Source organism: Sander vitreus, chromosome 1 (genome assembly GCF_031162955.1).
Source record: "Sander vitreus isolate 19-12246 chromosome 1, sanVit1, whole genome shotgun sequence".
NCBI classification, from domain to species: Eukaryota; Metazoa; Chordata; class Actinopteri; order Perciformes; family Percidae; genus Sander; species Sander vitreus.
Window position 1 is genome coordinate 18,095,769 of NC_135855.1, and position 25,576 is coordinate 18,121,344.

The 25,576-nt window shown below is 40.2% G+C and overlaps 1 protein-coding gene across 2 annotated transcripts in view; it reads right to left on the reverse strand.

Moving 5' to 3' along the window:
- Positions 1 to 12,257: 12,257 nt before the first annotated feature.
- pcdh17 (protocadherin 17) overlaps positions 12,258 to 25,576 on the reverse strand; it is a 70,733-nt gene continuing 57,414 nt past the window's right edge. For both annotated transcript variants that reach the window (XM_078246515.1, XM_078246505.1), the window contains exon 5: positions 12,258 to 17,061. In XM_078246515.1, coding sequence (XP_078102641.1) covers positions 16,364 to 17,061 — 698 coding nt within the window. In that variant the 3' untranslated portion in view covers positions 12,258 to 16,363. The remainder of the gene's footprint in view (positions 17,062 to 25,576) is intronic.

Sequence of the window (25,576 nt, forward strand, 5' to 3'; positions counted from 1 at the left end):
TCTAGATTATTTTTCCTGTTATTCCCTGACAAAAATAAATTAGTCAACAGACCGAAACATACCATCATAATCACTGCATTGGTAGTTAGCCATGTTGGTCAAAGGTTATCCCAGTTTTTTACAGAGAGGCCAACATAACTTGACCCTTTTCAATGTCATGTTTTTCATCTGTTGTAGCATCTGTTTGTGAGCTAAATGCCAGTGAGAGAAACAAGCATTAGGACTTGTGAGGAAGACTGGTTGATTATCTGCCCTCTCTCTCCCTCCTGCTACGTTTTGTTTACATGGTGGATTTATGATAAAGTGACCTCTATGATAATCAATAGGGACAGACACAGGTCACACAAGACGGTGTAAGAAGGCATGTGGTCACCATGAGAATACATTTCTCCTCTTTCATCTCTTCCTTTGCATCTGTCTCAGTCTAGTTTAGTCTTTTTGCATGAGTGCCTGTATCACAAATCCCAGTCCCCGCTAAAGCGGACATCAGTTGGCAGTTTATCTAACTCACAACAGACCTCCAGCTGTCATAGTAGACATCTGTCCAGCCATCACACTGAGGGGAGAAGAGGTTGAGTCCAACAGAGCTGCTTGGGTTCCTCTCTGACTCAAGCCCTCCTATGAAGAAGGAAACAAGAGCAAAGGGAGCTTTTCATCTCTCCTCAGTGGCGTAACAAGCCAACACCGGGCCCCTAAGCAGGATTATCAAGGCGGGCCCCCCTACTACAGCACGTGATGACGGCGCAATGTCCACGAGTAGGCTACCATCAATAGGACAGGACAGGATCATAGAGACACAGCATATAAGAGATGAGATGACTGACAAAATCAGGAGTAGCCTACATGCACCACAACAACAACAACAAAAAAATGGTGAATGCGCACCATAACACATGAAAAAACACACAAGGGCAGTCCCTCCAGGATTTCGTGGCCTTTTTCTTAGATTGTTGCGGCCCAAAATGCCTGATTTTGCGATAAAAGTTGCGATGTCTTTTGTATGTTTGTTGCAATGAAGTTGCAGAAGACAAGTTGCAACTGAAAGTTGCAAAAAACGTTTTTTGTATAGTTCTTTAAAAAAAAAAAAAAAAAGGAAACTTGTTTTGGGGAGAATAATAATTATTACTATGAATTAATTACTCTGGGCTGAGATTTCCTAGGAACCTTACCAAAAAGGGTCAGGATGCTGCAAATGTTGGTATAATATGAAAATGGCTGGTGGATTTAAGACAAAAAGTAATAATTTATTGAATGAATCAAATTTGAACATATGTGTCAGTGGCTTGTTGATCTTGACATTGTTAGTTAATTTCCTAACCTGGGCTGGGACACACATTCATACGGTTTGATAAAGTACTTATTGGACTTTAACTTATCATTGCACTTACAATAACGAGTGTAGCTGTCCTCAATTTAGGTCATCCTGTACGTCTCATCTCCAGTTTTTCCTGCATCCACCGTGTGTGATTTTGTGTGTGTGTGTGTGTGTGTGTGTGTGTGTGTGTGTCAGTCGGGGGGGGGGAACTCAGCAGCCCCGCCCGCTGCAGAGATCAGACAGGATGTAAACAGCAGCAGCTTTCAGTGACTTTAGAGTGAAAAAACGTTACAGCGTACATTGATGTTAAAATGTTTACAGGTTGGCAGGACGGTCTGAAATGTTCTGAACGGTCTTTCGTTGTACGTTTTGTTGGTAAATGTGAGATGTTCGAGTCACACACGTGAAGAGAACGGTCTCTGAAACAAGGAAATTAATTTGACCCGTTCTCACTCCCGCTTGGTCAGTGGCCAAAGGCGATAGGGGGCCCCGGCTGTCAATCAATATCTTCCAGTCATGCGGGCCCCTGATTGGTCCGGGCCCGTAAGCACCGCTTACCCTGCTTACCGATAGTTACGCGTCTGTCTCTCCTGTGGCTCAGTGTGCAAAGCTAGTTATTATCAGTAGGAGGAGGTGAAGGAGCACCTTATGAGGCAACAAGGTGCCGAATGAATGCATCTCTTTCTTCCTTTCATTCTTTCGTCTTTTTCCTTGTACCTATACCCTATGGTGTTTCTCCCTCGCTGTGCTTCTTTCACCTTTCCTATCACCATGCCTCCCTCTCTGTTCCTATTCCACACAGCTGACACCAACACAGGTAATTCTGACTAATGTGACAAATGAACTCTTCTAATCTTAAAAAAGCGGCTGTTGCGTTCTCCTGTGCATTCATCTGTGTTAAATCAAAGGTTTTATGCAAATACAGGTTTTTACAGGGTCTTACTTTTCATCCAAATAAGCAGCTATATCAGGTTGTAAGCTGGACAGCTTTGAACTTACTATGTAAACAAGTGTCAGGCTTCGTGCTGAAATGCAAACCTCCCCAACATTCACCTGTCAAAAGCAGACTTTTTCTTTTTTAAATTACACCTTTTCTAGTGAAGCAACATCTCCTGCAAAGAGGTTTAATTTTAATCAGGTGTGTCTGGTGAGTGATTCACCTGCTCTGCTATTTGAGACTCCTGTGACCTTAAAGAGCTTAGCACAACATCACCACTTCCACCGTACAGCCTTACTGTATATGCAAAGCTTTACGCTGTCAGCTGTGAAAACTAGATAAATAATGTCAGTAAACGCTGCAATTCCACAAGTAAAGACGTCTGATTTGGAGGTCTGTGCAGTCTGGTCAATCATATTCCAACATATATCTCCAAATAAGCTTCACACACCCAATTTTTTTTATTTCTCCAGCTTGTGGGGAAGTACATTACTGTGTTTGGCATGGCAGTAAAGGCATTTAAACATTAACAATACATCAGAATATATAGGGCCTGTCAGGTTGTATGTTGTGTAAGGCTGGGAAGCACATTGCCAAAGCACAGCTGTCTTGTAAGTGAGGGTGGGTTCAGTGCAGCAGAAAGACAAAGCTTCACCCTGCAGTATTCATGAACAATTTTTAGAGGGGTGGTTCTGAGTGCTCTCCTTTGTACTCGCCAGTCTACATATCCTGACCCACATAACCTGTGTGACAACAAGCAGTCGTCTGTTGAGTGCTGTCTGCTCTCCAAGGGAAAGTCTTGTTTTCCTCACAGCACCTTGCACTTGGTTTAATGTGTCAAACAATTGATTCATTAGAATACAGGTGCACAGTGGAAGCTGCAACTTATGTTGAGTCACCCAAATCACAAATAAACATATTTTCCATGCTTTTCCAAGTGGTAGCTAGCCATGCAGATAGTTATGTTTGTACTGTATTTGCCAAGGTTTTGAGAGTCTGCCAGTGAGAATGATGCTGCCACCCTAATAAAATGAGGGTTAGTGGAATTGTATTGTGCGTAAAGAATTGTAAAAATTAAAAATCTGCATGCCTTTCCAGACAGCGTATTTTTCCTAATAGCAGGGATGGTGTCTGACATTTCTTTAGAATTGTTTTCATTTATACTTTTTAATGCTTTTTATATTTTCAAGGATACTACTAAGACGGTGCATGTTTTGCCAAATCGTTCCTCTTTTAGACTATTCTGTCTGTAAAAAGAAATCAATATACAGCATTTTGTGATTACACTATTTCAAACATAAAAAATAAATCTGTTCACCCCATGACCAACTGCCATGGAACATGTGAGTGTGGTCCACTGGGCTATAACAGAAGGCGTAATGGCATCAGTGTCTCTTGATCCAAAACATACTTTTGGATGAATTTAGGTCAACACATTTTGGTAAGTAAAATTCTGGGGAGACCAAATATGTTTTTTATATATTTCCTTAAGATTTTTGGATATCATTTTGTATCTACTGAGTTATCCAGTAGTAAGATTTTTTTGCATTTGACCTGCACGCACGCTTATAGCAATCAGTTGATATTAAATATCTCAGTAATGAAATAAAACTTTGTGTTTGAGATTGTGATTGTGTCATACAATGATATAACAATGTTGGCCAGATAGCCCTCATCACAGTAAAAGTCAATCTAAAGAGCTTTACAAATACATACACCAATTTTGCATACCCAAATAACTTGCCTAAAATAAAGCATTTAGACATACAATTAAGCCAAATTATGGTTATTTTATGAATATATATTCACTATCTCCTCTATTTGACATTTTGTAGGCATGGGGTAGTTCTTCATATGACCCTGCCAGTCATCAGCGGGCATCAGTTTGTGCCCCAGTGGTCCTGAATGATGCCATCAGGAATGGATGTGGTCTAGATACCACACAGGCCTCTCAATACCATGCCAGATGCAGCTTTGCCACCCATGGCACCATCTCAACCTTTTGAAATTTAACGGTTCATGTACGTCAGGGCTGAACCATCTGGCCCTCCAAAGAGGTTTTGCATGTAAAAATGACTTTGGAGGTGATGAAATGGACAACCTGATGAGTGCAAAATATGCATTTTTTTTGTCGATTTTAATGTGATGACCTTTGATCAGTGGTTTGTTCTGTGCTTGTTCATCCAAACCACCCACCAGACCTTCCCAGATATTTTGGGGCAGAATACTAATGTCACATTACAGTTTATTTTAAGCATTTCCAGTCTCCTTTTTGAATGAACGTACATCCCAGTTCTTTGGGAATATGTTTGTTATGTGCAAATATTGACATGAAATATGAATATGTCTCTTTAGCCCATGTGGGCTGGACAACTTTGGTGCATGAAGCTGGTGCGAAGTGAATCAATTATTTTATCAATAGCTTAATCTGTTGAGCAATAAGTTGATCAATGCATTGATAAATTAATCAAATAAGAGTTACACATGATTTTTAGAAAAAAAAAGAAGCCATTCGACATGACTGATTTGCCTGCAGTCATATCCTTTGATGTACAATGTGACGCCTTTATTGTAAACTGGTGTCAGGCACATTGTGTCACACGGACAGCAGATCTTAGACAGCACTGTCACTGTCCTTATGCCACTCAACTGACACTTGAAAACAGGGTGTTCAGATGTGCACTGGGCTGTCATCTGAGCTGTAACACTAGCCCAGATGCATAACACACACAGTTACACACTCACTCACACTCACGTCACTTCCTGTTATAGTCTGGGTGGTCCAGGGGAAGAGACAGACAAAGAGAGGCAGAAAAATAGCAGTATATCTAAAGGGGGAAACATTAGAAGGGCATCTCTTATGTTTTCCATTAAGGTAGCAGAGATGTGATGGCAGGAATGTTGGACCAGATAAGAAAGAAAGAGACATAAGTGGAAATGGAATGCTTTTTTCCCCCTGGATAGCCTAAGGCTGGCATGATTTCACAGTGACTCCAGACACTCATCTTGCAGCAGTGCTTCAGTGATAGGTTAGATTTCTATATAAAGTTGCATTACTGCTCCATATAGAACACATGCAAAACATTATAAGCAGTATATTCTAATGTAATATATTTAGTACAGATGTGTGAAGTGACACCTCAAATGGAGAAAGACAGACAGCAGCTTGTACCATTGTTGAGCCAAATTGAGAATCCTTAAAGATAATTTTCCTTGCAGCTGGTTTAGTAAATGTCAGATAGCATTCAAACAAATCAAACACCCAAACCAGGGAGTCTTTGTGTTATGTGGCACACATCTCTGGGGAGTGCCTGTTATTTACACCCTCTCATCCTGACTAGGTTTGTGCTGTGCGGATGCATCACATTCACACTTTGTTGTGGATCAGCATTAGACTGCTTTAACTGTCAGCCGCAGCCCTTTAAATCCCTCAAGGCCCATTCTATTTGCACTAGCCTTTAGCCGAGGAAAAGGCCTCTGTATGTTGCCCAGCTTATTTAGCAACTCTTTGTTTGTTATTCCCTTGCTGATTCCCATTTGATCGTTTCATTCCTCACTCCTCATTGATGCGGACTGTGTATTACTTTTTTGCTAGCGTTTCAGTGTATAAGTTTGGGGAATGGTTGGGAGCGTGGGTGGGGGTTCAAAGCTCTAAAGGATGGTCTAATCACATGCAGGCATGCTGTCAGAGCCTTTAATCGCCTTTGTCGGCCTTGTCTCTGAGTTCAGAGAGGGGCCGTGACACCCACTGCTGCGTTCATACTGGAGATACATAAACTTTGAAAACAAAGGGAGGAAGGCAAAGGCACAAGGCTTTGATCCGACCAAAAGCTGCCAGTTGCCGTTGCTGTACATTCTATACCCTACAAAAGTTTGGTCTGACCAAGACTGAGTCATTGAAAAGGCGCCAACAGACAAATGTGAGATTTTCATTGTGGTCAATTGACTCTCAAGACCGAAGTATTCAGACACCAAAGTGAAGTATTATTCTGTTAGAAGCATTCTTCCTTCAAGTAGACTCTGTGTGAGTTGTCATAACTTCACTACAGTACAGCTGACAACAGGAAATGTCTTTTACCTTAAACACAATGGCCCTCATTTATCAACCTAACGTAGAAACCAGCGCAGATATGAGCGCAGAAATCCTCTTACGACAGGCTTGACGTGTGATTCATGAAACGTTCGTATCACACCAATCAGAGCGTAAGGATGGTCGTACATTGATAAATGCAGCGGCTGGAAACGATCATAATTTAAATATCACGCCCCAATATATTCTCAGTTTTGAGGCCTCGCCCCTACAATTTACGACATGGCGAGACGTAATCCGGCAAAGAAGCGGCACTTTTCAGAGGTGGAGATTGAAACCCTGATATCTCAGTTCATTTGCACTTACGTTTGTAGATTTGACAGCCTGAAAACTGGTATTAAAGGCTGTAGAAAGAATGCGGAATGGAAAGCAATCACTGATGCAGTCAACAGTGTTGCCGTGGTAAATCGGACTCCAGCTGAAGTTTATTTAATTTATACATCCTTGACATTTATGCTATAGTCCTAATAGTAATATACAGGCTTATATTGCAATCTCTTAGGCCTATATGGTTTACCTATATTTAAATAAACACACAGTAGCGGAGTTTATGCAGTGTCTTTTATTTTACTCGTGTTTTTTTCATGAGTCAGAACCAGGCAACAGCTGTGAGGGAGAGCGCGAGTCCTCCGCCCTCCGTGCAGGACCACCACCCCGACCCTGTCTCCTGACAGCAGAGGGGCTGGAAAAACAAGCCAAAATATGTCGGTCAATGGCAGAAATAAATCGTTCACTTGTGGCCATTAACGACACTTTAAAAGATTAACGAAAACCTGAAGAATAAATAAAAATGTTGTGCATCGTCATGTTTCCTGTATTGAGTAGGTTATCATTGCCAAACATAATACTATACCTTTTAAAAGCGAGGAATAATATCCTGTCTCCTTCGTATAGCTGTATAGGGCTGTGCTGGACACTGCTCTCTGGGCATCGGGTCATCTGGCTCCAGAACCCCACAGGCTAAAACAATGTTGCAGAATTTTTCTGCCGTGTATAGTAGGGTCCCCCCGCTGATGCAAAACAGAGCCATCTGCCCTTAATCAAATTAGATTGAGCGCTCCACCGTGGCCCGTGCGCGTACGTGTGCACTGTTGTACCGGCGAATAGAGGTCTTTTAAAAGAGCCAGATCTGCTATTGCAGATAAGTGATCAACTGATGACTTCTCCTTCTCTTGTTAAACTTTTTATATGCTGCACCACAAGTCCACAATGACTCGAAAACTTGCGTACACGAGTTCAGACCAGAAGTGAGATTTTATCGCGGCATACGCTCACGTTCAAATTGATAAATGCCTTGCTTTGCGTAGGAATCGGCGTACGCCCGTCCTACGCCTGTTTTAGGTCGTACGCATGTTTCATAAATGAGGGCCATTGTTTTGTTTAAAACCATCTCAAAAATGTTAACCTCTGATGAGCCATGGAAATAAAGCTACAATTGTGCATTTAGTGTAGGAAGTATCAAAATAATTCTTAATGCTTTAGTTTTTATGGAAAAAATAAATTATTATAAAAAATTAAAATACATTGTTTTGTTTGAGTTTATTGAGATTATAAAGCATGTTCGTTCTGTTTTACAGTAATAGCAATGCTAGCTTTTATTAGAAAAACATGTACTTGTTGGGTAGGATAATAGAAATAATCAACAAGTATTAATCCATGATAGAATACATCCTTTTCTAATGCTGTTCTCTACCTCACTGGACACAACCTGTCTGGCGACAGCAGCGCTAATGATGAGAAATACCAAACAGACAGAATTCCTGGCGCTGAATCACATAATTGCTTGGAAATGTCATTTATGTTTTTTATTTTAACAAAGAGAGTCAATATAGCAGATAAAGAGCACAAGCTATTAAGGTAAATTCAATTATCTGCCCCTCTAATTTATTTTTCGTATCATGAGATGTATCATGCAGCAAAGGAATTGGTGAGTGTGGGGGTGCATGTCTGTACAGTGTGCGTGTGTGTGTGTGTGTGTGTGTGTGTGTGTGTGTGTGTGTTCACATTTCTACATGCATAGTGGTATATGAGTGGAATTTAACTCAACACTGTACATTGGATCTGTTTATTGGATTGCATTGATGTCAGACCGGATAATGATGCTTTTTAAAAAGAGATTATATCATGCACAGTTTCCTAACTCTGCTTTTAGCCCTAACCTCAACATGCCTTTCAAAGCTCAAACTTCCACAAGCTTTCCTTTTTGCATAATGTTTAAATATAGAGTAGACAAAATAGGCAGCTCAGGATATATCCCTAAGAACATTGCCAAAATGACATTGTGGTATAGCTCAGTTAATGATGGCATAGCTAATTGATATTAGAGCAATGGATCAATGCTGCAGCTCTGCCAAAGGGGAACAGCTTCAATAGTAAGACGTTTGTCCCCAAGGTCATATTCGGTTACTGTAGTATTGACCTTCCTGTTCCCTCCTGACATTCTGTCTAAATCACATCCTGTCGTTATCGTACAGCCATTTAGGTATCTGTCTTCTCTTTCATCCAATACATCCTCTCTGAGATGGCCTTTGTGGCAAATTATCAAAGTCTAACAATAAAATCACTTGATTATTTAAATAACTGATCAATTATGTTGGGAAACAAATAGACATTCTCATTTTGCCTACAGATTTACAAATTATAATAATGCAGGTGTTCAACATGTTTTTTGGTGTCTTGCTTTCAATTAACATTTGTTTATGTGAACAGATATAAAAAAAATGACATTTCCAAGCATTTATAATAGGGAACTGTTGTATTCGGTAATGAATTAGCTAATGCCTGTATAAATAAGATATAAAATATATGACTAATTCCCTGGAACATCTGAGGAAGTAACCTCAGCTTTACAATAAAAAGAAACTCAGAGACTGTATCCAATTTTACTAGAAACACCACAAGTGAAAAATTGACCAGTAACAGGGAACACAATAGGTGAATATAATTCGTTAAAAAGTACAGATGGCCTTTAGCGAAAGGTCCTCTTAGCTCTTGACTGTCTTACACACCAGACATTTGATATTTATGAATTGATTCAGCAGTGCCAGTCACTCCTGCACTTTGCCAGGGGCACTAATCCATGTGATGGAATTCACGTCTACTTCATATTAAGTTTTCTGTGTTGCTTATTGACCTTTTCATCTAGCATATTCCCTCACTGATGTGAGCTGGCTCCTTCACACAAGCTGTCTAAAGCCATTATTTTGCTGCTTTCTATTCTGCTTCCGGTAGGAAACACTTGAACAGTTAACACACTGCTTCTGTTCGAGATGACTGCAGAAGGGTTTGAATGTGAAAGGGAACCGGCAGTCTACGGTGTTGGGTGCAGTCACACCTTTCTTGCATGTTAATCACTGTTTGTGTCTTCATTTTGTACCAGTGCTCAATGTATTTTTGTAATAAAAATTGAGATATGTCCTCAAAAGCGATACAATAACAGTTTCCAATTGATACAGGCTTAAAGGATGGCTCCCTTTCAACAGAGTCTGAATGAACATTTACATAGAGTGTCACAAAAGCTCTTATCACCATGGAACATTCATAGTGGCATGCATTGTTATTTAGGTGTGTGACGTTTGCCATGATTGCATGTGCCATCACCTCTTCTTCAGTTTGATGAAAAGTGATTCTCTTAAACATCCACTCAGGCACTGTGGCTATAGATACCTACTGTGTTGGTGGTGGTTGGGGGGGGGGTGTTGGCATCAAATCAAAGTCGTTACACATGACTGTTCCTGTTGTGAAACAATACAAACATTCATATTTCCAACCTCGGCATCTCTCACGTCTATTTTACGCAACCATACATGCACACAGTCTCCCTTTCAAACACACACACACACACACACACACACACACACACACTTTTTTCATATTGCCTACCTTCTCGAACACTGCCACAAATGAAAGGAGAACCCTTGTCCTTTAACTAGAATATGATGAATACCTTCTCTTCTTTGTGTTGAAAGGATATTCTCTCCATTTGCCCTTTAAGCCAGCTCAATACGGAGCAGTACTTGATTAAATCCCATTAGCACAGATCAAAGATTCAAATGCAGAAATATAATTTTACTATGTAGTGTTACTCTGAAATCTCTAACTCAATTTGCCTGTGACTAAACAACTAAATGAATAGTGGACTAATGTATCCACCAGAACTGTATGCCAATTGTCTTCCTTTAGGTAATAAACTAATAAACGTATATGATGTCATGATAAATCACATTTGGTTATATTGCATGCATCATTTGCTGATTGATGCATGTTGTCAGTGTGTCATGTTTTATCAGAAATTGATCAAAATCATCTTCTTTATTAAGTTCAGGTTGAGTTTTAGGTTGTGTTTGGTCCCATTATGCATCTTTATGACAGTCAACTTTACCATTCATAATTCCCACTTTGTAACAGTTTCAAAGTTGTGTGATCTATAAAGTTCTGACTATGATTAAAGGTGATTGACACGCACAAAAGGACAGGCTGTTATTTTTTTGAAGGTATGCTGTGGGTTTAATGGAAACTCTTACAACTTGGCCAAAGGAGACAGTGCAGCATGAAGCAGCTCCAGTCCTAGAAATGGTGTTTTTAAAGGAGTACCTCTGCTACCTTTTTAATTTATATCTGCCTTGAGGCAACTAGTTAGATACAAACAGAAAATAGCCTTGCTGCATACCAATGGCCTGCAAATCTAGTATGGAGTAACATATTCCCTCTGTGGTCAAAATGAAAATTTATTTGACCGAGTCCTGTTCAAATAATGAATAATTCCACAAATAATTGATCTTGATGTATTTAAATGAGTTTTTTAACATCCCAGTTGATTCTGAAAATCCAAGTGTATTAAGATGGATCTTAAGACAACTACAAACACGACAGACGTTAAGTTTGAAGATTTTTTTTCCTAATATTGAATCTCTTCACAAGCATTACAAAATATCAACTGGCAGGTTGTGGAAAGTATTTGTGTAATTAGGATGTGATAGTCCTGAATGAGCATTTAGAAGGACTGCAGTCTGGAAAATGACTAATAACTTAAATCCTTAGACAGCAGTATGCCGATTGATGCGTAGAATCACAAGAGCATAAAACCATATGTACTTCTGTAATTAATCAGTGATGATGGAAGAGTTTCCTGAGATAAATGTAATGGTGTATCATTAGCTTCCATGGTCTGTTTTGGAAAACATTGAAAAAGGACATTAAAAACCCATTCCAAAGCACTAATACTTTAAGCACCAGTCAGCTCCAAAAAGTTTGTTCACCATTCTTATTGAGGAACTAAACACAACAAGGGAGATCACATCTGCCAGTGTATATGTTCCACTCTTAGTATCTAACACCTAATAGCAATTCATTCTGAATTAAGCAAACCAGATTTCACTGAGTAAATGGGAAGCATACAGTACAGTACATCTCCCTAACCACAGGCCGATGACGAAGAGACTTCAAATTGGCTTCTGAATGTCAATCTAGCTGAAGGGTGGAGTGCAAAATCTTCAAATTTTTTCTGAGTAACATTATTACACATAATTTCAAGCAGCAATTTATTTGCCTCTGAGCAATTAAAAGAAAAAGAAAAAAACAGCATGAACAGTAATCTTTTGTGTGGCGAAAATGTGAACATAGTAATGAATGAAGAATCATTTGCCAAAGCAACATTTTGTCAGTGTGTGTGTGTGCTTGGGTACGAGGTGCATGCATTTAAAAACAAAAAACGCTAATTGAAAAAGCCAATTGTTATCTAATCCAAAGCAAGCTGGCACTGTGAAAATAAACAGTGCAATCCTATTTGACAAGGCAAAATTGAGATTTTGAGAGAACAAAAAACAAAACAAAAATCGAGTGCTCGAGGTTATCTCTGGGGAGAAGAGAAATTATGACTAGCCATTCCTTTATCGACTCATACAAGGACAAGAGCAAACATTATTAGTAATTGTTTTATTTATTTGATCTTTTCATCTTTTTTTCAGATAGATCACAATGAACACAGCCTTTAGACAATAGCAGTTGAAATAATCCATACAAATGAATGTCTCTGGTCTTTTCACCAGTTGCCCATTGTAGCGTGGAGCCCTATGCTATCAGTATGGGCTTAGGGGTGAGGGGACTACACTGACAAACATTGGGTGCTTGTTTTAACTAACCAAAATGGCATTTTGTCTCTATGTATGTGAACCAGTGGCTGGAGTCTGTATGCACCTGCATCAGTGTGAGTCAGAGACCAAAGGCGGATAGCCACATTCAACAAGGCCCTGTTCTAATCACTTCCTAAAATCAAGTCTCAAGTGGGCAAAAATAACCCACTCAATACCTAGATTTGAGTAATGCACTGCCAACAGTGTATGATGCAAACAGTGTGTAATTAGACAATAATGAGAGGCCTTGCAGTTTGCTTAGTCTCCAATTATGTGTTGACCTCAGCAGCAGCTTCTGCTCCATTAAGACAGCATATAGCCTGCGAGAGGGGCCATGGCTTTAAAGAATACCTTCCATCCACTGCACACAGCTCATTTCCTGCCCAGAGTTTGTGAGTGTCCAGACAGTGGCCAGGCCAGGGGAACGCCATTCAAGGGGACAGCACTTTTACTGTGCCTGGAGTGTGACAGTGACTGTTTGTGGCAGCCAGACCGAGCAAAAGACAGAATCTCGGGGTGACCTCTGCACGTTGTTTTAATTAATACACAAATAAAAAAAGAGAGACCACAGCAGTATAGGTTTTGTGTGAGTTGGAACTGAATCTTTAGAACACAGGTAACATGTATTAAATAAGAAGAAAGGAATTGTTTTGTAAAACAATGAGGGGCATGAAAGCGAATCAAGCACATGCACACAGACACAGTAGAAAATGCTTGATCCAGCATGAAGACTGAGCACAATGAGATAAAAAGAAAATAAACCACGAAGACAAGTGTGGAAGTGTCACATTTGTCTGGGTAGTGTTTTGCCCTCTCTTTCAGCCTTCACATTAACATTAAGGGGCTATGCGTTTAGAAAAGCAGTGTATTGCTTAAGTGCCTGGGTGCTTGTGTGTGTGTGTGTGTGTGTGTCTAGGTGTGTGCATGCGCGCATGTGTAACAGCATTTTTGTCAGGATCATAGCTGCAGTGCGCACTTTGAACAGCACATTTTAACTGTTTGTATGATGTGAATGTCAGGCTTGCTTGATTTACCTAGGTATTTGAGAGAGATAAATAAAATCACATTTAAAAATAACCATCAATATTTTCCTCCTCCATCAAATCTTTCAAGCCCTCTCTAAAAACAGCCTCTGCCATCTCCCAGTAAAAGAGCAAGGGTAAACCGAAACCAAATATTTTACAGAAGAAAGAGAGGAGAAAAGCTAACAGTTGCTTTGCTCCTTAGAGGCGAGAAAGCAAACAGCTGAAGAGGAGAAAAGTAAGCAAATGAATAGTGAAATATAAAAAAAGATGGGAAGTAGGCAAAAGATACAGAAAAATGGCAGAATGACAGGAGGATGTCCATACATGTTTCTCGATTAAAAAAAAGAAACAAAAACAGAAATACCAAAATACTCAGATGTTCCATGTCTGCAGGACAAAATGTGTTATATCTGCTGTCAAAATTCCAACTCAGCTCACAAACACTTTAAAGTAAACACACCAGGAGCCATATGAATGCAAGTCACTGTTCCCTCTCATGGCTGCATCTTACATAGATGTGGTGATTGTGGTCATATTTTCCAAAACACATCTAGTCTAATAGCCTACTGATCTGCTTATTTTACTGTCAGAGTATATTAGAAAAAGCACCTCCCTTATTTCAGAGAGTGGCCGAAATGTGCCAAAATTTTCAAAAATAAATGTCTGTATCATTTTTTTTAAGAAAGCCTGAATGTGAAGACACTTGGTTATATAAACCATGTACCTAAACAGCTAAGACATCAAATCCAAAGTAACTTCAGATAGAATTTTAGATGTCAAGTTTCTCTGCAAAGTATGAGAATTCTAACATGTATTGAGAAGGAGTACATACATAAACACAGACTGCTGAAAAAGAACCTCTGTTGGTCCTTAATAGAAAATGCACATTCTGGTGGACCAGGGCTTTATAAGCAGTCACAAGCTCCACAGATACAACAAGCTCTCTGCAGAGACAGTAAGGCAGTTTTATGATCACCAAGGAAACCACTCCATTTTCCATATGGCAGGTTTCTTTTTTGGAAAGAAAGTAAAAACATAATGAACACAAGATACGCATACTAGTCATTGTTAAAGAAAATAGCTGCCCTGTAAAAATCTGCTCAGTAAAAATATTCAAACTGTTATCTTGTGGTTGTTGCTTTTTGTTGTTGGTTTGATTTGTATTCTAGATCAGCTGGCTCATTAAGCTTTCAACAGTTATTGTTTTTGATCCAGCTGGACCTTCGGGTAAAAAGAGGCGACATCTCAAAAGCACTGAAGCCAGCCTGCAAAGACGCAGAATAGAGAGGAAAAAAACATCAACAAAAACCCAAACTAAAGCAAACTCACAGAGTTCGACAGCTACTAAGGCAACTTTGCCAAATACAATATAAGCCCATGTATATTGCAACACAACTATATATTAATTTAATAAAATACACAATATAGCTTTTGTACACAACAATTTGGCTCAAATGCACAGAAATTGCAGTAAAATAAAAAAAAATGTCAGTTTGATGTAAACACATCTAAATTGGATACATTTACACATATAATGATATTATGTATAGTGATAATGTGAAGGGACATTTTCTTGTTTATTTATATTTTTGGATATTTGTCTTCGAAACAATGGCAGTGTCCTTTGCAGTTCTTTGAGTTAATACCCCACACTTGACTTTAACTCAAGGACACTTTTTGCTGAGATTCCTCATTTCTTTTTTTCTTATAAAATGTATAAATATTTTGTTAATATTTGGACACTATACATGGATTCTTACATAGTCATCTATATAATGATATAGATATCATCTTTTCACAGGGAAAAAAAATGTCCCTTTTTATACAACTTGTGATTGCCTTAAGGCATAGTCACACACATGATAATTCACTGTACACAAGGGACTGAAAGCTGATGATGTTCATGTATAAGACAATTACACGGATGGCCATTTGTGTGTAAGCATTAGTGTGCACGTGTGTGTGTTTGCGTATGTGTGGGGGCATCAGTGCATGTTAGTGTGTCAGCATGTGTATGCGCAAAGTGTAGTGCACGTGTAAAATTGGTGCATGCAACTACACCAGTCAGCAACATGAATGTTTAAATAGAGGCGCGAGACAGACACAGTTTACACATGTGGCTACAAATGACAGGTGAAACATGGTTACACTGTTAATAATTATCTTTCAGCGTAGCAATTAAGCCCCTCCGTCCCCAAGTCCATAGCCAACCCCTGCAAACACACACCTGATTAACCAATCTCTTCATATTCAGATAGAGGATCCATCACACGTTAAACACCTATATTAAAGTCAAGAAAGATAAGGTTATTTTGTGTATTTCGGTCTTTCACTGTCCCAAATAGATTAAAATTAGTTTCACTGTTTCCACATCGATTGTCATGTCTGACCATAAATAGTCCTTTTTCATTCAGTTTCTATGGCCGTCACACATAACAGAAATCCACCTACACACACTTAGATATGTAGGATTTCACAAGAGACCATGAACAACACACTTATGAGCTGGTGGGCACTTAGATAATAGCTTGCGAGGTGCCAGAGGCATAAGCCTCTGCAATTTGAATCCAAAACAAAAAGAGTTTATAAATTCAGCAGAATTCAGATGTTTGTTACCCAGTTCCTTTTTTTGTTGGTAGGGATCTTAGCACCTAAACTGGTGCCAAATGACTGACATAATAAATGTTCCCATTGTCTGTCCAGTGTCGGTATTTTCAACAACAAATACAGTGAAAAAAGCTCCCATCATAAGAGCCATATAACCTTTTTGATTTGTTTTGGTGACAGTTTTGGCATGAGAGTTTTTGGAATAGCATTACATTCCTCTCTCTACCTCTATACTTCTTTTTGTTGCAGTCATTTGTGTCACTTCCTGAGTGTGCCAGTGGCCTCACTTCCTCTGCAGTCCTGCAATAGTTTGTCGATGTCTCTCACCACCTGGTCAGCGTCCATTCTGTCACGGTTCGCGTCGGGCTCCACCTGCTCCAGAACACACTCCATTTCGCCAGTTGCCTCTTGGCTGATCCTGGAACGGGCCTCTGCAAGCACCTTGGCCACTGGGTCTGAGGGAGGCAAAGGTGGATAGACCCCCTGGTCTCTGGTTTGTTTGGTTGGTGACAGGTACTGGCCATCGGGAGGCCCGTAGTGGCCGGAGCAGGTGGCAGGAGGAGGTTTGCCTTCAGCTCCGTCAGCTGGGCTTTTGACTGAAGAGCAGGGGGACATGGTGGAGCAGCCCTTGGTAGGACTGCCAGAGGCTGAGGGTACCTCTTGGAGCAGTGGACTGAGGGTACGTTTTGCTTTTAAGTAGGGCTTGACATTGGCTACTAGGATGGTGTGGTCACGCCTCTCTTTTCCAAAGGTACAGAACGTCTTCTTGCCATTGGGGTTTATAGTCTCGTAGGTCTCCGTCTCTGGCACAGTCTCCATCCCTGCTGGCACGAACATATTGTTGCGGTAGTCGACACCCTCTGCCTGGTTTCCTCCAGCGGGGAACTGGGGCATCCAGCAGCGGTCAGAATGACCCAGTACTCTGCACTCCTCTGTACAATTCACACAATCCTCATCTGCAGATAGAAAGAAAAGAAGGGGATGGATGGAGAAGAAAGTAATATTTATGTCAGTAGTGTGCATAGAATAAAGGAAAGCCACACAGCATGAGGGTAATAGAATCATAGTACCATTATAAAACTAAACTGTACAAAGAGCTGGAGCCCAAAGTTAAGAGAACTAGCGCTGAACCTAATGAAATTATGTAAAAAAGGAGGAGCCAGCTACGGATGTCCCATTCCAAAAACCCAAACACACACACACACACCTTTCCAAGAGACTGGGGGACACCTGCTAGCATTTTCCAAAGCTCTGATCAAGGGGATGGCAGAGCATACAGAAGGGTTGGGGAGAAAGCGAGAGAAAAACAACAACAGTTGAGGTTTGGCAAAGGCATAGTGCCGTTATCATAAATTCATGTCAGTGGGCTTTGAAGCCCTCCCTAGACAGAGAGGCTGAGCCAAATGGCTTGTGCTTCCTCCCTGTGTGTTTGTGCCTGTTTATTTGTGTACTTGTTGTTGATGTTGTTGTATGTGCGCGCATGTGTGTATTAGTGTGTGTGTGTGTTCCCCTCTTTCATCTCTATTCAGAGGGATGCACACACTCTGGCTGATTATTGGAGTGTTCATGCCTGTGTCAAACAGATCCAGAACTCGGTTAAAAAAATAATAATAAATAATAATAAAATAAAAGAGGAGCCTATTTTTTTCTCCTCTTGGGCGTGAAGTGAAAAAAGAAGCATCTGTTGTCCCATAAATGGAATATTTCCATTGGCCGGGTGGGATGAAACCAAAAGAAGACAATATACAAATGAAATTGGTACAACTAGTTCCTTGTTTGTCATCAACATCAGCCAGTGTGCAATATACTGTACAGTAAGTGGTCAGTTGAATGATAACAACATATGAAAGATATTAAAACATTGATTGTGTGTCATGTTTGGCACGGCTTTAGCATGTGAAAACAGACAATTTGCACATGCTACTTGACACATTTCAGTATACCGCCTTTACAAACCCCCACCAATCATTCCACTAGTTAAAAAAGTGTACACTCGACAAGGTGCAGGCTAGACAAACACAAGGAATGCAATAAAACAGCAGCATTTAACACTGCTCTCCAGTAAAATCCAAAGGTTGCTTGCACAGGCTTTCAAACAAATGCAGCAGCTCAGGCCAATTTGCATATTGGTTTTGAGATATGAAATGCATCTCTGCCTGTTTGTCTGCCGTGTTTGGCTCTACAAACACCACAATTCAAATTTTTTTTATAGCAATGAAACACTTGATTTTTTGCTAAAATACACTTTTTGGAACAAAACAAACTGCAACAAAACTGAGGCAGCTTTCTTTGTTAAGGGGAATTAAGCAAGTCTATTCATAGGAGCTTAATTTCAGCATTGTTGATGTTTGTATAGCCCAATGAAATTGTCACTTGCACTAGTCGCAGACAGCAATATTTTAGCAAAAACATAGTCATAGACTAAGCAATTGCATGCTTTTATAATGAGCAGTAAACAGCTTCTTGTCACCTTTCAACTCCCCTGCTGAATTGTAATGGTTTAAACCTTGATTCCTCATGATGAATCTTTGTCCTCGTTCAGTGTGGGACCAAAACCACATTTTAAATCAATCTAATTTGTCCTCCTGTAACACGCCTGTTGGTGGTTTGAAGTCTGAAAACAAAGTCAGTAGGTGAAAACTATTGCCAACTAAATGTGAGAAGACAACAACATGACTGCTAGGAGCTGTAAAACCACCCCATCAATTCCATTATGCGATGCATGGTCCTTTACAGTATGGCGAGAGTGCTGCTGTAAAGAGCACAAAATGGGGACTAATACAATATTTCATTGATGCAAATGAGCGAACAGAGTGGATGTGCTTGAGTGCACTTGTTTAGGCTGTCTTTGCTGTGTTGCGGGTCAGCAGCCTAGATTCCTGAGAGACTGCCCTCCTAAGCTGTAGAGATGAGCTTAACACTTCACAAATGTTTGAAGAAGCCAAACAGCGCTGGCAAAGAGAGCCTGACATTTCCCATGTCGAAGCAGTCATTTGAAGAGGAAAGAAGGTGAGCTGGAAAGCCGAGGCCAGACCACTTTGAGATGGACTACATTTAAATGGTGTGGTGGTAAATGAATTCCTCTGCGCACACTGAGAAGCATTTGCTTGCGTGTGCCTGGGTTTATGCGCGAGTGATTCGAGATTTGAGTGAGAAAATATAAAGAACATGTCAAAGCACAAAGATTGATGATTTGGACGAAAGCTTGAACATAAATAATACAAACCTGAATACACTTTCCAACCAGAACACGTCATTATTGTAATCCATCACCAAGCCACAAAATATAGACCCTACGTGTAACCAAGCTTAACAACTGGACAGCAACTGGCTTACACTCACCCACCTTGCATGCATTCCAGACACAGACAATTAACTTGGCCCTTACAATGTCTTCATGCTCTTAGAGGTGATTGTCCGTTCACTGTGTGCATATTAAAGCATAAATAATCCATGCAGACATATTTCCCTGTATTTAGTTGGAGGAAACCTCTGATAGATTATTTATGTCTCAGCTGCACGTTCAACCTTGAGGCGTTCTCCTCACATCTATGCCTAACAATATGACATATGAGAGCAAGGGTGACATTCATCTGCCTCCCCCCCTCTCCCTCTCTTTTCACCATGGCTTCACCAGCTCTCTGGGATAGGCAACAAAGACACATTTGCCTGTGAAGATTTGGCTACCAGAGGCATGCTCAGTCGCTCTCTCTCCAGTTTCCCTTTCTGCTCTGGTCCAAGATAAATTACATTGATAGATACACTTAAACATGCAATCATTTGTCACAATTACATTCACCTCTCGGTCAATGATTTGATATGGTACAATGATGAAGCACACTAATAAGAAGCTTTATTCATTATTTTTGAATATGCAATAAATCATTAAGAAAAATAGTCATATTACCATATTACCTATCACCATATAGGCTTTACTATTTCTCCATCACTAGAGACTCACTGTTATGTTGTACGTTGATATCCTGTTAGTAGATGTCCTCAATTTATCATGGGGTTATTTTTTCTTTTTTTACAAGCATCATTGCTTTCATTTTTCAGCTAAAATTATTTGTAGGCATTTGTTGTAAAATCAAAATCTCAAGATAGCTTAAACCTGTAGATATCAATCTGTGTTTACAGCAGTATTTTTTATCTATTGTGTTCACTCTTTTATCAAGTTTGCAATCCTGGTCATTGATATTGTAGGGCTAAAGGAAAATGTGTCCTTAAATCTCATCTTACAAACAAGGCTTGAAAAGGACAGTACGTCTTATAACCACATTGGCCCTGAACTAAATTGGAACAAATGAAAATGACAGCGGACGATGAGAATGATATGCAGAGAGAATTTTAGATTACTCAGTATAAAGCGTGACCAAAACATCTTAGACATCAGAGAGAAGAGGCAAGCTTCAGCATCATTTACAAGGAAAGTGTCATTGAAACTGATCGAATTGCCCGGTCAGGAGGCTGACACAGTTGATGTTTGTATCTTTGCAGCCCTAGTGTAGACACTTGACCTGAATCCCTGATTGAAATCAGATATTTATTACACCTCTATTGCCACCAAAAAAGTTTAATTAACTCCACACACTCTTTTGTACTTGTGGCTGCTTTTTTAACAGCGAGAAGCCAGAGCTATCTTACTACCTCTGGCAGGGTTAATTGCCTTGCTTTAGGGCAGAATAGCAAGACTGGGTAACAATGAGTTAGATGTTTATCTGTGTTTTAAGTAAGACTTCAGTAAGACCCTTAATTCAGCAACATTGCAAAAAGAAGAAAATGACGCGGGTTCACTGTGTTATTTGTCAACATCACACGCTGCCGCGCCTAGTAATGACATCCGGGGTGAGATAGGCCAGAGAAAGCTAAAGATAAAGATAAATTAAGGATTTGTTAACTACTTTCTGAACCAATGGTGAACCGAGGTGCCTTATTTAAAATGCAAAAATCCGTCCTCAAATGTATCTCTTTAAAGTGACTGGGACATTTTTAGGGGCAGTTCTTGTAGAATAAATAATGAATTATTTGAATGAATAATTCCAATAAAGAATTCCATTTAAAAGCAGAGCAGAGCATCTAAAATATAATGTGTAATGGCTGCTCAATGTTTTCAGAACAGAAGAAGGCAAAGACGAAACAGAGAACTACATCCATTGTGCATTGAAACTGCATATGTCCTGTACCTATATGTGTCTGTAAGCATGACAGTGAATGTGCAACACATTCTCACTCCCAATGCGTCAAAAAAAGTTGCTTGGTCAGATGCCTTTGGCATTTGTTACTGACGCAAAAAGTCTCTTTCCACAATTTTCAGTCTTTCATACTACTCGCTACGTCATCTTACAGCGCTGCAGTCAAGCTACTAGGCTCGTTCGAGATGAGCTGCGCCTCGACTGTAAAGAGGATAGGCGCATGCGGCAGCAGCAGCGGGGGGGGGTTTGGGGTGACAAAAAGCGTGGTCAAGTTGACAGTTTACAGCCGTTTCAAGCAGCATTTAGTCTGAACAGGAAGTAAAAAAAAAAGATTCCGATTTATTAAAATGTTATCAGACCCATACTGTATATCAGCTTGTACCCAGTCTCAAATTGTATAGATTCTGACAGAGTAGCTGTTAAAATGCTCTACATGCGATCTGTTGCTGATGTAAATATACAACAGACTGTAGATGTAATCTGAACGTATTAAGTAATTAAACGTCACCATCGGCCACGCAGCATGTATTCTGCTAACAGAATAAGCCTTCAAATCAGACAAATATGAAATATCTCCAATTAGAAAACAATGAAAGTTTATACAAAACATCATAATGTTGAGTCAATTCTGAACCAATCAGCTTTTAGATCAGCTGAGAGCCAGGCATCTCCCATCATGCCTTGGGTCTTGCAGTCAGCGGAGAGCAACTGCGGAGCCTGGCTCTAAAAACTGTGGCCGCCTTGATCTTGTGAGGTTATCGTTGCCCACATGTGCATGACGTCAGAGCAAGTCGGGATCAAGTCGGACACAAATCTCACATATAGCCTAAACACCCCCACACCCACACCCACACACACTATCACAACTCCACATGACATGATTCACAACCCAGTAAAATGTCAAGATGGAATGAGGTTGATATTAAAAAACTCCAATAACCCAACGGGGTGAGGAATAAATGCTGAAGGACAAAAAAAACAAACATAATAAAGTTACACCCAGTGGACTTTTTTTTAAAGTGTGTTCTGCTGTCATTTAGCTAGTAATCATAATATAAAAATCATCAATAAACAGCCACTTTTTAATCACCATCTCATATCATAAGAGTTATCAGTATCATGAAAGCTCCCTCTGCCGTTTCAGCATCACAGCAACTGTGAAGGTGCATCTTCTACAGAGCCGTACAATGCCTCTCATTTCTTTCCAAATTTTAAAAAGAAAAATGCCCCTCTATTTCCCTTCCAGAAAAAGTATTTTACTAAATTAACACTTAATTAATGAGGGCCACGGGCCATGTAAAATAACACACAGGTGGGCAAGAAGGCACAAGGCTCTCCATTCCTGAAATCCGGAGTTGGAATTTTGCCTCACCTCGATTACATTTTTTAAACTTTCAGGAGGGAAGAAGTATGCTGCGTGAACGATGTGCACCTAAACCTGCGAGTGTAAAAATGTGCCTGTGTATCAGTGTGTGTGTCATAAAGCATGGTGTGATTTCCCTAAACACCCTTTTCTCCCTCCAGACGCCTGCCCCCCTGGCCCTACATGCCCATCCCTCCTCGCTTTATTACCCAGCCCTGTGATTAATGTCCCTCTGTCACACACCGCAGATCCTCTGGTGGGAGGGAGAGAGGAAACAAGAGCGAGCTGTACAAACACAGGCTATTGCTAGCAAAGCAGCAGCAGCAGCAAGCTGAACACAGAAACGTAGTGTGATAGAGTACTCATTAAGTTCAAAAAGAAGGTGCAAGAAAGTAAAAAGCTGCAAACACAACAATTTAGCATCCATCACAGTAGTGGTGAATCATTTTACTATCATGCACACCTGGCTTATCATTAGACAGCTCTATGAGCTCCTAAAGTAGCCTATGAGAATGATCCAAGATAATGTGTGTGTGTGTGTGTGTGTGTACACTTGTGTGTTGAGGTTGTATGTGGTGAATATCCCCCAACCCACCCAAAGTGGACAGGAGGAAAGGCAGCTGACGAATTGCGCAGAGCATCTGTGACAGACCATGACTGCACCTGTTCACCTGAGGGAGCTCACAGTGTGTGTTTGTGTGTGCATGCGGAGTGTTATGGTGTTTTTAATCTCCTCGCCTACTGTTATCTAGCCCAGCTGATCCATGCAACCCCCGCTCCCCACATTCTCAGCCAATCATGATGACTAAATATTTGAACTGCACAGATGAGAGTCTCCACTCTGCCTGAGCCTAATGTTGAGTAAATATCTTATGACTTCTTAGGCTGCCAGTCTACCAAACAAACTTTGGGTCTGGGTGAAAAGATGTGTGGTGTACCGATTTGTCCTTAACAAAAAAAGCTTTCAATGAATATGGTATTCACTGTTGAGGTAGCTCTTACGGTTTCCAGTTTTTGAATTTGTGGAAATGACATTATAGAAGAACTGCTGTTTTATTATGAAACTCTGCTCGGTTATTTATTCTGCTGTAAATTTGGTTTTACAATGACACAGACCCAAAGGAATCAAAATGTTATATTTCTCATCACTTTGGATATAGAGCAGGTTGTTTTATACTCCTTTCTCCTTACACTTCATTGCTGTGGTGAAAATGAGAACAGTACTCAAGTGTATTACTGAATCTGATATTGTTATGATTCTAAAGCAGAGTGGTGCTGGGAAAGCAGGTTGTTCTCTACAGTTGCAAGTCTGTATTGTCAACTTTATTTTAAGAGGTTGCAATGCAATAGTTTCTCAATGAAAATGCTGTTTTTGGTGGTTTTCTGTGGGACCTAATTAAAATCTATTAGCAACACTATATGGTGCCCATGATGTGATTTACAATGCTAATTTAAAGAGTAAAGCAAAGTGCATTTTAAAATACATTTATACCATTTTTCTGGTGAAGCTCTCCTCCATGGCATCACAGCACACGACCAACAAAATGCATCGAAATAGTAGCTGTATTTTCTATATTATATAATAAATTGTTGTTTAGCGTCCAATTATTGATTCAAGTATGGCTGTGTGTTGAGGGAATAGGTCTGGATTGTTTTGTGCAGTGGGTGGCTTAGCACAATGAGGATACTTCTCTCCAGTGCAATAGCTTTTATCACAGTGGGAGGCAAGAGAATACCGATGCATAGCAGGAAAAGCTTGGCAGCAGCGGTGGGGGGTGCCCAGTGGCTGGCAATGCCGAGACTGAATCAAGGACATGTATCTCAGGATCAAACGTGTCCTCTCTTCAGGCGTTCCTTCGTCAGCTAATGCCTGGCTAAGTTGTTCAAAGAACACCCTGAGGAGAGAGTATTTATGCATAGGAGAGAGAGGGATAAAAACCCAAGAGCAGGAGGAGGAGGAGCATAAGCTCATATTCAAACAAACACACAAAGCCTAATCAATGATGAGCAAGCAGGGCTGTGTGCTGTGGGTGACGAGAAAGTTCTGTGGGTTGTAGAGATGAGGGGCATCTGGACAGCCATGTTGGTGTTCTCAAACAGCACCTTCATTTTAACAAAAAGCAGCAATGAGGGCCATAAAATTAGTTTGCAAGTGACCTACCTGGTTATATAAAGGCTGCCGCATGTGTGTACGTGTGTACGTGTGTGTGTGTACGTGTGTGTGTGTACGTGTGTGTGTTTTTGCTCGTTTGTGTCTGAACAGGGCAAAACGTAATGTAAACTTTGCCAGAGTCAATGTGAGTGCAACTTAAGGGCATATTGATAGTTTTGTAATGAAGTTCATTTAAAGAAACATGGATTTATATAAAAATCCATTATAATATAAGTAAACTTTCCTCGCATTACACGTTTCCACTACATAGGAATGGTGTTCTCTATTATCTGTTGACTATCACACTTCAGACTAGAAACAAAACTAGCAACCTCAACAAACAGGTTCAACAGTAATGAACGGCCATGGGAAATTATTCAAGGCCAAAAAACAATGACAACAGGCAAACTGATGTTTATATGTAACCACATCTGTGATGTGTGACAACACTCTTCAGAAGGTTCCCACCGCTGTGTTAGGGCAGCTTATTCAATGTTCAAAGTTTTAAGTGTTCTTCATTTAGCTGCTTTCATTGCTGGACAGAAAAAATGTGTTCTTTTGTTGTTGTTGTTGTTGTGCATATACAATTCCGAGCATTCACTGTTCACAGTGGTCAGAGGCACTCAAATATTGCAAGGTCAGTCAAGAAAGATCCTTGATTCAGCCAATCAAAAAACCTGAGCATCTTTCCAACCTGCGAATTAAGAACTTGTATAATTCACATTTCCTCTGGCTACAGCTTACTTTTTAACCCCTCTTTC